Source organism: Xenopus laevis, chromosome 3L (genome assembly GCF_017654675.1).
Source record: "Xenopus laevis strain J_2021 chromosome 3L, Xenopus_laevis_v10.1, whole genome shotgun sequence".
NCBI lineage: Eukaryota > Metazoa > Chordata > Amphibia > Anura > Pipidae > Xenopus > Xenopus laevis.
In genome coordinates this window covers 100,744,336-100,759,964 of record NC_054375.1, presented here as the reverse complement: position 1 = coordinate 100,759,964, position 15,629 = coordinate 100,744,336, and the positions used below count along the sequence as shown (strand labels likewise).

The following is a 15,629-nucleotide window of genomic DNA, read 5'->3' as shown; positions in this document are numbered from 1 at the left end:
AGGTCCGGAAGTTTATTATTATAAAATGTCAGCGCCCTGATGTGTTCCTGTGTCCTGTGTATGGCAGATTTGTCAGGGCATTCGCAAGTGATAGAACCTGACTGGAGATTTAAATAAAACAAGAAAGCGTCCGCCATAGGTACACTGATGTCTATTCTAATGCGAAGTAGAAGTGTCGTTCGTGGTAAGTTATTCACCACTACACGTGTTTATAGTATTTTATAACGTGCATCGAAGTGCAAGCGCAGAAGGACAGAGTAATGTCCTTTTCAACCGCGGTCAGTACGAGATTTTAATGTGATTGGAGTTGTTATAAGAGCATGGCGTATTTGGGCTGTAAAGTGGACAAATAAGAACTACAATGAATTGAGGTCAACCATATAACGTGTGCTGTGACGTTAACGTCTATACTGAAACTTCTGCACAAGTGTAAAATTACTTGGTGCAATTTATTGACCCCACTACTTGTATGCATTCATAAAATACTTTGGGAAAACAACAGGGCAACAGCAGTGTCTATTGTTGTTATGCAGTTTACGTTAGACGAATTAAAGGGCACAAGGCCCCTCCCTGAAATTCTTACCTCACAGGTACTGCAGCCCAGGGTTGCCAGGTTCAAAACCAGCCAAAATCAGCTACAAAACCAGCCCAACACTATCCAAGAGGCACTTCAAAAGTATCCAAAAAAAACATAATATGTGCAGTGAAAAAAACATCTAAAAAATAAATGAATATATATGAAAATATGTCTTTTCAAATTTTTCCACGGAACAAAATCCGGCAGATTCGCCCATCCCCATGGGTGTAACTACAAAGGGGGTCCAGGAGGTATAGGGGCCCCATAAGCCCTAATACATATACAATTTCAATAAATATTGGTAAAACCGATCAACCTCTTAGTGGCCAGCAGATTTTTGCCCCAAAATTGTCAGATTTTGCACAAAGTCACCGGAAAATGCTGGGAGACTGGGGTGCAGAGCCCCAAAATCTGGGAACTCCCGACTTCTACACAAACCAGCCCCATTGCATGCTGGGTATTGTAGTCATACATTAAAATTGCCATTTGGTAAATTTTTAAACAAAAACTACATTACCCAACATGCATTGGGAGACAGAGGCTTTGCACATTAGGGCAAGAAAAAACTTTGACTGGTTTCCAAAGTACAAACCAGCCAAAGGACCAAAAAGTATCCCAAATCCATACCTTGGCTAGTTTGTACTTTCAAAACCTTCCTGGGCTTTAAATTAGTAGCCCATTTTGGCTGCAAAACCACCAACCCTGCTGCAGCCTAAAACTGCCTATTTTTAGATATGAAAAACATTTAATAATTGTCCTTGAAGCTGTATAAATATTTTCTTTGTTATTCTTTGAACATAACACTGTGCAATATGTTGGCACTCTATAAATACATGTTAATAATTAACATATCTTATCAATATAGTTTATTCTGTGGTGTCCAAAATTTAACATTATTGAGATGCAAATCATAAAGTGAAAAGGCATCAAAATATGAAATCTTTAGAGTGCTTTGAAATCATTTTTTCTTGCTCTTGCAGCTATAACATAATCTTTGCTTGCCTCCCAAAGTCACAAAACGTATACCTGCAATCCTCACTCGGCTGTCAGATTATAAACTGTTTTCAGATCGGCCTTTTTTGTGTGCAATAGCAATAAAAAAAATCTTCTATTCTAGATGCTATTGAAATGTTTTATTGAATGCACATGCCCTTAGTCAAGAAAATCTTTAAAAGTACAGACAACTGGTTTTATCTTTCAGCAGTAGTAACACAGTTCTAATTGTTAATTGACATAGAAATGCGTTGGAACTGTATTTAAAATTTACTGATTATTTCTATGTTTCAGCTGTGCGTCTTGCAGGCACATCTGCCAGTGTTCAGCCAGCGCCATCGTTTGAAGTGGACACAGAAGAGAATGAGCTTGTTAACCCAAATTTTGTCAATAGAAACCCACGTAATATGGAACGTTTGGAGTTAGCAGTAAAAGACAGAGGATGGGGTACAGTGTGGCCAACTCGGCAGTATTGGCATAGGTAAAATGAGGGAGTTCCATTATTTCAGGAGTCCCCCCCCCCCCCGAGAATTTTGTCTGTTCTCTAAACAGGTGCTTCTTTTAGGAAAACAAATGCACAGTCTTGGGGTAAAAAGTAGCGCCACACTCTTATTTTTTCCATGTACACTCTTATTACACCCACAGTTGCAAACTATAGAATGACATCTGGGAATGGTATACAGTGACTTTTGACTATAGCTTCTTTAGTGTTTTAAAGTGAATGTAAACCCTACATTTTCTACCATGTATATTGTTAGGCACATCTCTCCCACCCAACCGCATCATTTGTACTGCATAAATCCCCTCTGTTCACCAGCGCCATAACATTTTCCTAAAACAAATTGCAGCTTTCACCCGGCAGTCATTTTCCATGACACATCATAGGTGACATTTACATCTGCAAAGAGCATGTGTGCTGTACAGTTCATGCAAGTTGTACAGTGCATTCATTTATGCTGGCTTACACAGGCAGATCTTGCTTTCATAAAAAGTCCTGCTTGAATTGGTAACAATTAAGGTGGTTAGGAGAATAAAAATATGAGAAGACAGCTATAGAGCTATAGAGTTCTTGTTGTAACCAGCAACACAATTTCTTTATTGGCTGGAGGGTGTGTTTAGTAATCCGAGCTGAGAACTGAGCATGCTCAGTAGCCAACAGCCAAAGCAAATTCCTGAGGAAGGGGGTTCAATGTGTTACAGGAGGACAAGGAATACTAAGTTATTATATGGATGCGGCAGCCTTTTTTAACCTTTTAACAATGGAGTGGCAGGTTTTTAAAGAGGCTGTTTAATTTTTTTTGTGGGAGTTTAAATGTCCTATCATATACCTCTAAATTTCTTAACATAACATGTTAGGACTTCTCATTTAAACCATCAACAAAGTGTACTTTATGTATAATAACCTGGTCTTAACATTTATGCAAGCATCCATAGCTTTTGAAATGCAAGAGATGTCAGTATTATGTTACTCACACTTGATTGTGTTTTTTTGTTTTAGGTTACGATTTGAACGATCTCAGCACCATGTCACTGCATTTGTGGAGCACTCCAATGGAAATGTGGTAGTCTCTGCCTCTACCCGGGAATGGGCAGTGAAGAGGCACCTTTACAGCACAAAGGATGCAATGGCCTGTGAGAACATTGGTCGTGTATTAGCTCAGCGCTGTTTAGAAGCTGGAATCAGTTATATGATATTTCGTGAGATCCCCTGGGTTTTCCGCTCTGAAGCGGTAAGGCATTTTTTTTAGAGGGTATAGCATCACCTATCTGTATGCTCAGTTTGTAATTCTGGGAAACTCTCATATATTTAAAGAAGTAAATGTAAAATCACTGGGGCAGGTGCCACTTCTGTGCAGTTCCCAGGCATTACCTGTGCAGATTGAAGCTGGGCACAAAAACCATACAAATATTGGATGGATGGCGAAGGGAATGCCTTAGTAAGTGTAAGAATGCGGTGGAGCAGTGCTTGGAATAGAGAACCTCGAGCCTGTTTATTTTTTGTGGAGAGGAGCACTGGTCTGATGTAGCAACTTAGCAGTTGGTCACTGGGGTTCCGAACATTGTCAGCAACTCTCTTCATTGATTTTAACTTTGCTTCTCTTTTAACTAAAATAATAATGTTACTGTCCTTTGCTTGTATAAGCAAACCCAATATGCTTCATTGCTGAAATCTTCCATCTATTGTTCGGGCTCACTTTAATTCTATTGTCTTTATTATTAGCAATTAAAAATGACTTTGCATTTTTATATGCTATTTATAAGTCGCTAAAATAATACATAATTCCATTTGGGCCCTACCTGAAAATTCAGGAATAATGAAGGTAGGGATTGCCATTATAATGTATTAAGTTGGTAGGATCTGTGTCTGACTTGGCTGTACATGGGTTTGGACTGATCTGATGTTAATACTGACCTATGTAGACCGAGCACATCGACACCACAATGCAGTTCTTGTCTGATGGGAGTTAAATGTGAATCATTTTTGTCCAGATAATCAATTGCACAGGCTGCTCATGTGAACCAGTAAGCTGTTGATTTGGCCTAGAGGGGCCAAATAGGCAGCTTCTATTGGCTTTTTTTTATGACCACCTTAAGCCATGTACAATGAGGGTCAGACTGGAGTGTGCAAGGCCCACCAGGGCTGCTACCCCAGTACCCCCACACCCCATCTGGATCTCCCGCTGCCTGCCCTCTTGCCTCCCGCGCACCTTATACTTACTTTAGCCATCTCAGAAGGCAGGTAGGGATCAATTGCAGAGTGCAGGTGGGGCCTATGAGGGCTGGAGCCCACCGTGTTTATTCATAGTGTCCCGTCGGCCCTGTGTACAAATGAATTATTTTGAAAATATCAATAGATCCCTTGCTCTGCAAAGTTCTATGGTTTTTGTACACACAGACATCCTAGAATTGGTGGTATATCACTTAAAATAGGCAACCTGTAGCCATAAATTCTTTAACTACTCCACCTTTCCTCTCCCCAAATACATCATGGCACTGTGCTCCCCCATACCCCATTCTCATTTGTTGAGTAACATATGGGGTTCATTTACTTTGCAGAACGTGTGTGTAAAGTGCAAATAAATTGGAGCAATGTACCTTTCTTCTTGTACTTTCCACACTGCGTTCTGCTCTTGCAGAATGGCAGCAGCCCGCGGCTAGCCCCTTGAACAGAACACTGCCTTCCTAAGGTAGCACTGTTTCCAAGGGGACAGACAAGGGGAGTCATGTAAGTGGACACCCTATAGCCCCTACCATCCCCTAACTTCTAAGGTTTTTTTTTAGAGACACCGGGTAGGTAGAAGCAGAAGGCACATGCTGTAACATGGCCCAATCTTTACCACCTGCCCAATATTAAGGAAAGGGTTTGATGGGCCTCATGATGCTGTGTTCTGCCAGCTTTCAGGGGGTCTGTAAATAACCTTTATATTCTATTCAACACAAGTGTAAAACAAGCGTACCAAATTTCTTAGGAACTGTAACAAATTTTATATTTTGTGGTTTAGACTTGCTTTTTCAAATATTAAAACAAGATATTAAGATAAATCTTGCAGAGACCTATTTATTAAACCTCAAATTTATCTGGTCAAATTGAATTTTTTGCGGAAAAAAAAAAAACTCGACAGATTTTATACCCCAAAGCTGTAAAAAAAAATCCGAATCCAAAAATACTCCATCTCAAACCTGTCGAGTTCATGTAGAAGTCAATGGCAGATGTCCCTGAAGTTGTTTCTTGACATTGTGTTCTGCGCTGGATAATCTGATAAAGTCTGGGTTTTCGTTCTGATAATCCAATAAAGTTGCGCTTTCGCAGAGACAATTCAATAAAGTTGAGTTTTCGGAGTGACAATTGTATGATACAAATTGAAGCTCAGTTTTGTTGCCAACTTTTTAGCAAAATAATATTTGTAAATGAGTTGAATTCGTGGAAGGGAAGGTTGAGTTTGTTTTAATAAAAATTTTGATTAATTAGAGTTTTAGTAAATAACCCCCATAGTATTATGCACACTATCCAAAAGATGGCACTATATAACTACATTCCTAATTTATGCTGAAATGTTGTGCAGTATAGTCCTAAAACAATGTAAACAAATAGATACAAGAAAGGGAAATGTACCTTCTGTATAAAAAATAAGATTGGATGAATGCTTTTCTCGTGTTTTCTTTGAAATCACTGTTGTTCATTTGTTCTCTAATAGTAAACTGTTAAAGCTTCTAGTTTCAGTTGCTGGAACAAAGAACATGGAGCCAGTTTTACACAGATGAGACGCCATTTTTATTGAACAATTCCTTTGCATACGAATAAAGCCCCTGGCCCTCAAGAGCTGGGGGAAAGTTTAATTGTTCCATATTGCTTAAAGTTCGGCTCTGATGAAAATACAGTTTCTCTGCCTGCAGGGCGTTTGCCGGAGTCTGCTATTTTGTTACCTTTTGTTTTTACTGGAGTTGGTTATTTGAGTAATTCTGCTAAGAAAGGGAGCCCCCCTAAAAGACATATTAGACTAGGGGTGTCCAAATGGTGGATTGGGATCTATCAGTAGACCTTTAGCTGGTGATCAGTAGATCTCAAGACACTGTCAACAAACAGCTTGACAAATGTAATAAGTACACTGCATACCCGGAATCTACTCACTCTGCAGTAGTGGTGCTGGTCCTCTGTTGACTCAGCACGGTCCCTTAGCAACAGCAACTTTTTGTTCACGGATGCGCACACATTTTTGCGTTTAGGAAAGTACCCCTTCTTTATTGATTTATATCATCACCAACATCAATGTTTCGTGGGGTACAACCTGATGAAGGGAGGTTGTACCCCCCCCCCCCGAAACGTTAATGTTGGTGATGATATAAATCAATAAAGAAGGGGCACTTTCCCCACTGCAGAAATTTGTGTGTGTGCAGATCCGTGAACAAAAAAAGTCACTCCTGTATTAGACCTACCTGTCAATCAAAATCTGACCCAGACCTCAGCATGAAGAGTGACAGGTTGTGGAGACTGAGATGCTGAAGAGTAACTAGATTATTTCTTAAATGGTACAGAATTTTTTATAAATTGTATTTAGAAAGTGTCTTATTACAGTTAGATGATGTTTATATTAAATTTTCATTTTCACAATAGATCCCCTTTAAATGTGCTGACCAAAATTGAAGGATTTAGGCCAATATCAGGTGTGTGTGTTGCTATATTTCTAAGTGTATACCCTGTGTAAGTGTGAATATCATCACGCACTTTTGCATTTGACTTAACTAAATATTCCTGCCCTATCTTTTGAATGAACTGCCAGTAAAAATGTGGTTGTTTACGGTAGATACACAAACAAGCAGATGACACTGTCAATATACCTAGGTTTACCGGTTTTTCACTGCCATGGTTCATGAGACTTGGGCATCATTTTATTTGCGCATAAAACTGTATTATTTATACTGGACGGCAGGAAGCAGATTACTATAAACTTTGATAAATCAACCCTAAAGTTAAAAAAAAAAAAAAACCTTCCGACCCCCCTCCCTTCTCCCCCCAGCCTTAGTTACACACGGGCATAGGAGTTCACGGATGCCATCTTCTTCTCTTTGGTAATCTTCGGGAATTAAGTGCTGTATTGGCCCATGCGCAGTTGGAGGTTATCGACAACTGCGCATGTGCCAAAACTCACGGAAATTGCAGAAGCGCCGGTCTCATTCCGAAGATTACCGAAGCTGCTGAAGATGGTGCCCATGAACTCTGCTGGACAGAATCTGCAAGGAGGGTTAAGTTATGACTTTGGGGCATTTGCCCGTGGTAACACTGGCTGGGGGGGGAGGGAGGGGGTCTATGTAGGGTAGGGTTTATTTTTTTTAACTTTAGGGGTTGGTTCTCCTTTAATGATACTGATGGCAAAACAGTGAGTTAATTTAAAAAGCGCGACTTTTACTGTGTAGGCACTTGTAAGCCTTTGACTGATTATGGAAACTTCTGCTAGGAAAGTTCATTGATATGTGGTTATTAGTCTGAAAGAGAGCATTTTTTTTAATTTATTGAAGCAGGAGAATTTTGTAGAGTACTTTGAATATTTTAGATAAATATAGACATGGGACCTGTTATCCAGCACGCTCGGGACATTCTGGATAACTGGTCTTTCCGTAATCTTCATACCATACCACGCTAAGGGGCCAATTCACCAAGCTCGAGTGAAGGATTCGAAGTAAAAAAACGTTGAATTTCGAGTAGTTTTTTGTGCTCCTCGACTATCGAATTGGCGTAAATTCGCCTGAGTAGAATCATTCGAATAGATCGAGCGCAAAAACGCTGCGACTATTCGCCATTCGATAGTCGAAGTACTGGATCGAGTGCAAAAACTCTGCGACTATTCGCCCATTCGATAGTCGAAGTACTATCTCTTTTAAAAATACTTCGACGCCTACTTCGCCACCTAAAACCTACCGAATTGCTTTAAAAGCCTATGGGGAAGTCCCATAGGCTTGTTTTCCAAGTTTTTGATCGAATAAAAAGGCATTCGATCGAATGAAAATCCTTCGAGCGAATATTCGATCGAGTGCCTATTCGCCTGGCAAATATTCGCCAATTCGACTATTCGGCCAGCGCGTAAATTCGCCCGAATTGTCTATTCGATTCTATTCCCCAGTCGAATTTCGAGGGATTTAACCCCTCGAAATTCTACCCTTGATGAATTTGCCCCTAAATGTTTATTTTAATAACAGCTTCTGATTTACACATTGCATGCTGTTTTTTTCCCTTTGGTTTACATTATATATCCTCTTTTTCAGAAAATATTCGGTTCATTTAAAAAATTTCTTTTCTGAAGCATGCATCTTACTTCATAAAGTATTCAAGTTTGTGTTTGAGATTTGTCCCATTTGTGTTGACATTGTTCTATATTTATGTTTCATTTTTTCCCATTTCTCCTCTTGCAGGTGCAGCGTTTTCGAAATTCAATGAAGGAGGGTGGCGTTATTTTAAGTGAACCACGTCGTATTTATGAGTAACTAATAATGTAGAAACAGCTGCTGCCAAGATACAGGGTTTCCTATATTTTAAGAACATTAGTTGCTTTATTCAATACTTGGAACTGTATAACAATATTTTTTGTTCCTCGCAGACTAATGTTGTTACTGAGAGAAAAAAAACCCACCCTTTGAGTTGTACATTAAATTTCAGTCACAAAGTTTCTCTAAGAAATACTGTATGTTGTCAGTTTTTATTAATCACATATGGTGTTAGTCATTTATATCATAAATACTGAATAAAACATTACAAATGGCAAAATATTCAAAATCCTGTTTTTCTTGATTATCTTATTTTTCTAATTATAATTTTCTTTATTTATTTAACAGTGCTTTTTTTTCTATTGTGCTTTACAGAGTTTTTACATCATTCACATAAGTCCCTACTTTCAGTTGAGATGCCTGCATGTTTTTGAAGAAAATGCATACAAGCAGAGGGAGAACATACAGTTAAGTCCATAAATATTTGGACAGGCAACTTTTTTTTCTAATTTCGGTTCTGTACATTACCACAATAAATTTTAAATGAAACAACTCAGATGCAGTTGAACTGCAGACTTTCAGCTTTAATTTAGTGCGTTGAACAAAAAGATTGCATAAAAATGTGAGGAAATAAGCCTTTTTTTTTTTTTTAACACAATCACTTAATTTCAGGGGTTCAAAACAAATTAAAAAACTGAAAATAAAATGTTCATTTCTAATACTTAGTTGAAAACCCTTTGCTGGCAATGACAGCCTGAAGTCTTGAACGCATGGACATCACCAGATTCTGGGTTTCCTGCTTTTTAATGCTCTGCCAGGCCTTTACTGCAGCAGCTTTCAGTTGCTGTTTGTTTGTGGGCCTTTCTGTCTGAAGTTTAGTCTTCAACAAGTGAAATTCATGCTCAATTGGGTTCAGATCAGGTGACTGACTTGGCCATTCAAGAATATTCCACTTCTTTGCTTTAATAAACTCCTGGGTTGCTTTGGCTGTATGTTTTGGGTCATTGTCCATCTGTATTATGAAACAACTGCTAATCAATTTGACTGCATTTAGCTGGATTTGAGCAGACAGTGTCTCTGAACAGCTCAGAATTCATTCAGTTGCTTCTGTCCTGTGTCACATCATAGATAAACACTAGTGTCCCAGTGCCACTGGCAGCCATGCACACCCAAGCCATCACACTACCTCTGCCATGTTTTACAGATGATGTGGTATGCTTTGCATCATGAGCTGTTCCACGCCTTCTCTATACTTTTTTCTTGCCATCACTCTTGGTAGAGGTTGATCTTGGTTTCATCTGTCCAAAGAATGTTTTCCAGAACTGTGCTGGCTTTTTTAGATGTTGTTTTTTTAGGAAAAGTCCAATCTAGCCTTTCTATTCTTGACGCTTATAAGTGGCTTGCACCTTGTAGTGCACCTTCTGTATTTACTTTCATGCAGTCTTCTCTTTATGGTAGTCCTGCATCCATGAGTTCCTATAAACATAAAATGTACACAGACTAAACAAATCAAAATTCACATTTCTAAATACCAGAGTTGTTCAGGGGCGCACCTGCCATAATGCAAGGTGCATTGCTGTGCAAGTTACAAGGAGCGGCAAAAAAGCCAATCTTGATAACTTAAAGAGCAAAATTTCTGCATAATAAACAGGAAATTCATTGTGCGTGTGATGTAAAACACATGCATAACAAGCAGGCCGGGAGAATGCTCATTATGTTCATACTTGCCACTGAACATGGCCACCCAAACCAGGAATTCCCTCCTGTTGTGGGCAGCATAGTGCTCACATGGAGTATTACTTTAGCTTTTGCTAGAGCCAAAGTAACATCTATTCTGGTTTGTTCATGAACAATCTGCCATGAAAGTGTCATACAGCAAATGTGCACGTTGTTTACATTGAACATGCAGTCTGTACTGTTGCCAGTAATTTTCAGGATAATTAAAACCCCACATTTATAATACTTGTCCTAAACTACCATACTTTTCTTACTCAACAGGAGTTGAGCTGCCTCATTTAAATTAGGGAGGAGCATGTAGCATGCGCTCCTTAAATTTACTTTCTTGTAGTATAAAAATCTGTGAAATGTTTTAGTAGTCTCGTTATTTCTCTATAATTGAATCAATTTTTTTTTAGATTTTATTTATGAATTTTGATTGGTTGAATTTTGAGTTTAGGGGAGTTTGTAAAAACTCGACTTCAACCATTCGCCATCTAAAACCTCCCGAATTCCTGTTTTAGCTTATGGGGGACCTCCTAGAACCTATTCGGAGTCAATTGGTGGATTCCTACCAATTGGTGGGTGAAAAATCTAAATCTGTGTTCGCTTTATAAAATTTTTCTTGCTTTATACAGAATATCCAAATTTTACATCTATTCCTTGTTTCTGTATTAGAAATGCACACTATCTTGTTTTTGGAGTATGGCAGATAGATACCTGTCTTTTTGACAATTGAATTGAATCTAGGACCCCAGCACTGCAAAGCAGCAATGAACATTGACCTCTGAACTGCCCAATGTGTAATTGTACCTCAGAAAATACAAAGATAGAGAAATCACTCTGCATAGTGGCTACTGAGGATGGGAGATGTCTCCAGAAACACATAGAGCAGATTGATACTACAGATGACCCCAGTCACTTGACCCACTAACACCACAACAAGCCCAGGATTATAGGAAGAAAGACTCTGATAAGACACTTTTCTTCAACTAGGAAAGCTTACCAGAGTGCTTGATGAGCTGGACCAAACCAAAAGGCATAAACTGGGGACAGACATGCACATGAAGTCTCTTGGGAATCTCTTGGCCTCTTAAAAATGTGACGGTTTTTTTGTGAAAGAATAGTTTCAGTAAAATTAAAATACAAGTTATGCTATGGGAAACAATGTAAGCTAGTTGAAATAAAAATATATTTTTAACCAATATGCATTCTTCAGAAACTGTTCTAAAAATATATGGTTTTGTGTGGCAACCTTATTATTAATGGTGGACACAATAACATGATCAGTGTATTTTTGCAATGAAAATCGTACAGATTTATATTTTGAAAGATCTAGAAGCAACATATTTTTGGTACCAACTCAATGCTGTATCATTTCATTTAGAAGATGTCAGAGTTTCCTAGTCAGTACATTTTACATTATTACCCAGGAACTTGATTTCTTGAAATTTTGCCTTGATTTTCAGAAATATCATAGAAACTTCCAACTTATCAAAGATTTTCAGGGACCAAATTGAAACTAAAATGCGTATGCAGTTTGGGACCTCTGCATACCACATAGTTGGGTAATCCTATTCCTACCGAGTCAAGCTTTTGAGAAGACATTCATATTCATGATATTTTGTTTCTTGAAGATATGTAGTTTAGTAGAAAACAAATCTTTGCCTATTTTGATCTTTTAAAAGATTGTTTTCGAGAGTGTTGGAGGTATGACTTGGGCTTTTATGACTCATAAAACACAGGCTTTGTGTTGTGTAAGTAAGGGCCAGAGTTTTAACTATGAAAAATGTTGTGCACAATTTTTTTTTTTGTTTTTACTTGAGACCAAACATTTTTGGAACCCCGTGAATAAATGTTATCAATACAGGTATGGAATTCGTTCTCCAAAACAAACAAGACTAAACAACAAGAGGGTAATCTCCTATAGGGTCCATTTAAAGTAGATAATTCAAAAATGTTTTTAATTATTATTTTAATATTATTTTTCTTTGTGCTAACAGTACCTTGTACCTGATCATAACTAAGATGCATAAATCCATATTGGTGGTGGAAAAACAATAGTATTTAATGTTTAAATGTTTCTTTGTAGATTTAAAGGTCACCTATCAAAGCCAAAGTCAAACACATATTAACAATCTGACCAGTACAACCTAAACACGTTTAATCAAACTACATATATAGTTTTTTGAAAAAATCCGGTAAGATACCCCCGCCCGTGTAAGCACACGTGCGTACTCTCAGAACTGTGCGCGCAGGCACGTGCTCGCAAGTGCGCACTTGCAACTGTGCACATGCGCGAGTGCACACGCACTGTAAGACAAGGCAAGTGATGAAGGGGAAGGGGAGTGACAGAGAGAGGGGGAAGTGCTAGAGAGAAGGGGGCGAGAGCAGCAGGGGAGCAAGCTGCCTGGACTAGCGGGTAGGCGGAAAACATTTGAGTAGGTACCTGCCTAGCGCCCCCACATCTTTGTGCCCTAGGCAGGTGCCTCTTCTGCCTACCTCTAGTTCCGGCCCTGGCTATATATATCTTCTTAGAAATGAACACACGTTAACAAATTTGGAAAGCTGACCTTGTCCTAGAAAAAATGAAAAGTAAATTAAAGGAACAATTCAGTGTGAAAATAAAAACTGTGTAAATAGATAGGCTGTGCAAAATAAAAAATGTTTCTAATATAGTTAGTTAGCCAAAAATTTAATGTATAAAGGCTGGAGTGAACAGATGTCTAATAAAACAGCCAGAATCCAACTTCCTGCTTTTCAGCTCTATAACTCTGAGTTAGTCAGCGACTTGAAGGGGGGCCACATAGTACATTTCTGTTCAGTGAGTTTGCAATTGATCCTCAGCATTCAGCTCAGATTCAAAAGCAACAGATATGACCCATGTGGCCCCCCCTCAAGTCTCTGATAACCAGTCAGTGTAACCAGTCAGTGTAAACCAAGAGAGCTGAAAAGCAGGAAGTAATGTTCTGACTGATATGTTTGACATCAAGGGGCCGATTCACTAACTTCGAGTGAAGAATTCGAAGTAAAAAAACTTAGAATTTCAAAGTTTTTTTTGGGCTACTTCGACCATCGAATCGGCTACTTCGACTACGACTTCGAATCGAAGGATTCGAACTAAAAATCGTTCGACCATTCGATAGTCGAAGTACAGTCTCTTTAAAAAAAACTTCGACCCCCTAGTTCGGCATCTAAAAGCTACCGAAGTCAATGTTAGCCTATGGAAGGTCCCCATAGGCTTGCCTAACTTTTTTTGATCGAAGGATATTCCTTCGATCGTTGGATTTAAATGCTTCGAATCGTTCAATTCGAAGGATTTTATCGTTCGATCGAAGGAATAATCCGATCGTACTATCTGCGCTAAATCCTTTGACTTCGATATTCGAAGTCGAAGGATTTCAATTCCCAGTCGAATATCGAGGGTTAATTAACCCTCGATATTCGACCCTTAGAGAATCAGCCCCCAAATCACTCCAGCCTTTATACATTAAATTTTTGGCTAACTAACTATATTAAAAACATTTTTTATTTTGCACATCCTATCTATTTACCCAGCTTTTATTTTTACACTGAACAATTTCTTTAAGGCTTCCTCAAAGAAAGAGCACACAGTGTCACATAAAAGCTTGGCTTTTGCACAAACATTTTTGGAAGATTAGCAGACAGTGGAAGGATTAAGCATTATGATTGATGATGTTCTGTAATATCCGTTATCTAAATTACAGCAATGGTTATCAGGATAATGGAGAAAGAATATTCACGAGGGAAAGCAATTTGTGCAGGCTTACTAAGACATAAGCTATTCTAGAGATAATTCAGCTGCAAAGAAAAATCTTATACCTTTAGATATATTTAAAATATAGGGTAAGGCCCCTTGACTTTACAAGGGCTTTGGCACAAGGCATATTATCTACTGGTGTTTTGGGTCAGCAGAGATTTGCTGCCCACCAGCTATACTCTATATGTAAGTTAATTTTTTAGGGTAAACTGAAAAGCGGTAGGAGGGATTTTATAAGCAAAGGAATTTGATAAGCAAAGGAAGTACTCATCTAGACATTAGGAAGGCTGCTTTCTTTTAAAAGTGCAAGAAGAATGATGTGGATGCTTTACCACTTTGCTGAGCTGGATGGAGAACTGGAATTCATTGTTCAGAGGGGGGGGGGGGGGTGGAAGATGGCAGCCAGGCTTTGTGGAAAGGAAAGTTATGATGCTTTGTTGTAATATTGGGATGCTATGAGCTGATTTATTTGACAAACTGAAGGAGTTGTCTCTCACCACAATTACATTTCATGTGCTGGTTATCCAAATTGCTGGTAATGACATGGAGGCCATGGACAGTTGAGGGGTTATTTACTAAAACTTGATTTCATCTCATTGTTTCAATAAAAAAAGCTCGACCAAGCGAGGCCCTTATGTAATCTGCTCTATTGGTGTATAAAGTGCCAGATAATTTATGGTTGGTTCTCTTTATCTATTTATACACACTATTCATATCCTTCAGTAAGCTGTATGGTTTCATTGTACACCATACAACTTGGTCAGCCTATCTTCATAATTATACCCCTTTTGTTTCCTATATTCACTTAGTCACCCTAGCATGGACTTCCGTTAGGCCTATAATAACCTCTTTGTGAACTGGAGAGCAAAACTTCACTGTATACTGTAGCTGAGGCCCTGCCAGTACTTTTAAATAGGTAAAATTGCACTTTACTCCCAGAAAGTATTTCAATCTTAGGGAGTGGCAGATTAAACACAAATGATTGTTTTTACAGTTCTAACAAGTATTTGCTATTTATCAGATGAATTGAACGAATGCATTTATTTCCCTGTAGTTAATAACTCTAATGTTGCCTCAATGTCACTGCTCTTTAAACTTGGTTTGGCTGAACAATCACAAATAATAACAATGAAGTCATGTCATGGCAACATTTTTTGCCACATTCATTTGCTTGAGTCTTATAAAACATGACTTGTGCTATTCATGTGTAAGGCTATAGTAAGTTGAGTGGCACCATTACTCTATTAGTTTTACCCCTATATTTGCTCTAGATGAGACCTATTATTCTCAGAGGGTGAGCTCTCTCAACAGTGTGGAGGTAGGGTACAATACTGAAAACAGTAGAATTTCCAAAGAATCCACACCAGTGGTTCTTGAAACATTAATTATCAGAACAAACCCACAAACGAAAATATAGCAACGATACAGAGCACAGTCAATGAGTAGTCGGTACATATTCACAATAAAGATCATTAACAGAGCCATCCCTCCAATAGAGCTTGAGAGAGCGGTATCATACAGTCACTCAGAGCTTTCTTGCTTCCTAAGGGGACACTTGGGCAGAACCCAGGTGGGAATCTAGTT

The 15,629-nt window shown here is 38.6% G+C and overlaps 1 protein-coding gene across 1 annotated transcript; it reads left to right on the top strand.

Moving 5' to 3' along the window:
• Positions 1–71: 71 nt before the first annotated feature.
• mrpl18.L (mitochondrial ribosomal protein L18 L homeolog) lies at positions 72–8,828 on the top strand. The gene is given in 4 exon segments (NM_001086403.1): positions 72–184; positions 1,865–2,051; positions 3,069–3,300; positions 8,477–8,828. Coding segments are annotated over 4 exon segments (528 nt in total). The 5' UTR covers positions 72–147; the 3' UTR covers positions 8,549–8,828.
• Positions 8,829–15,629: the final 6,801 nt, after the last annotated feature.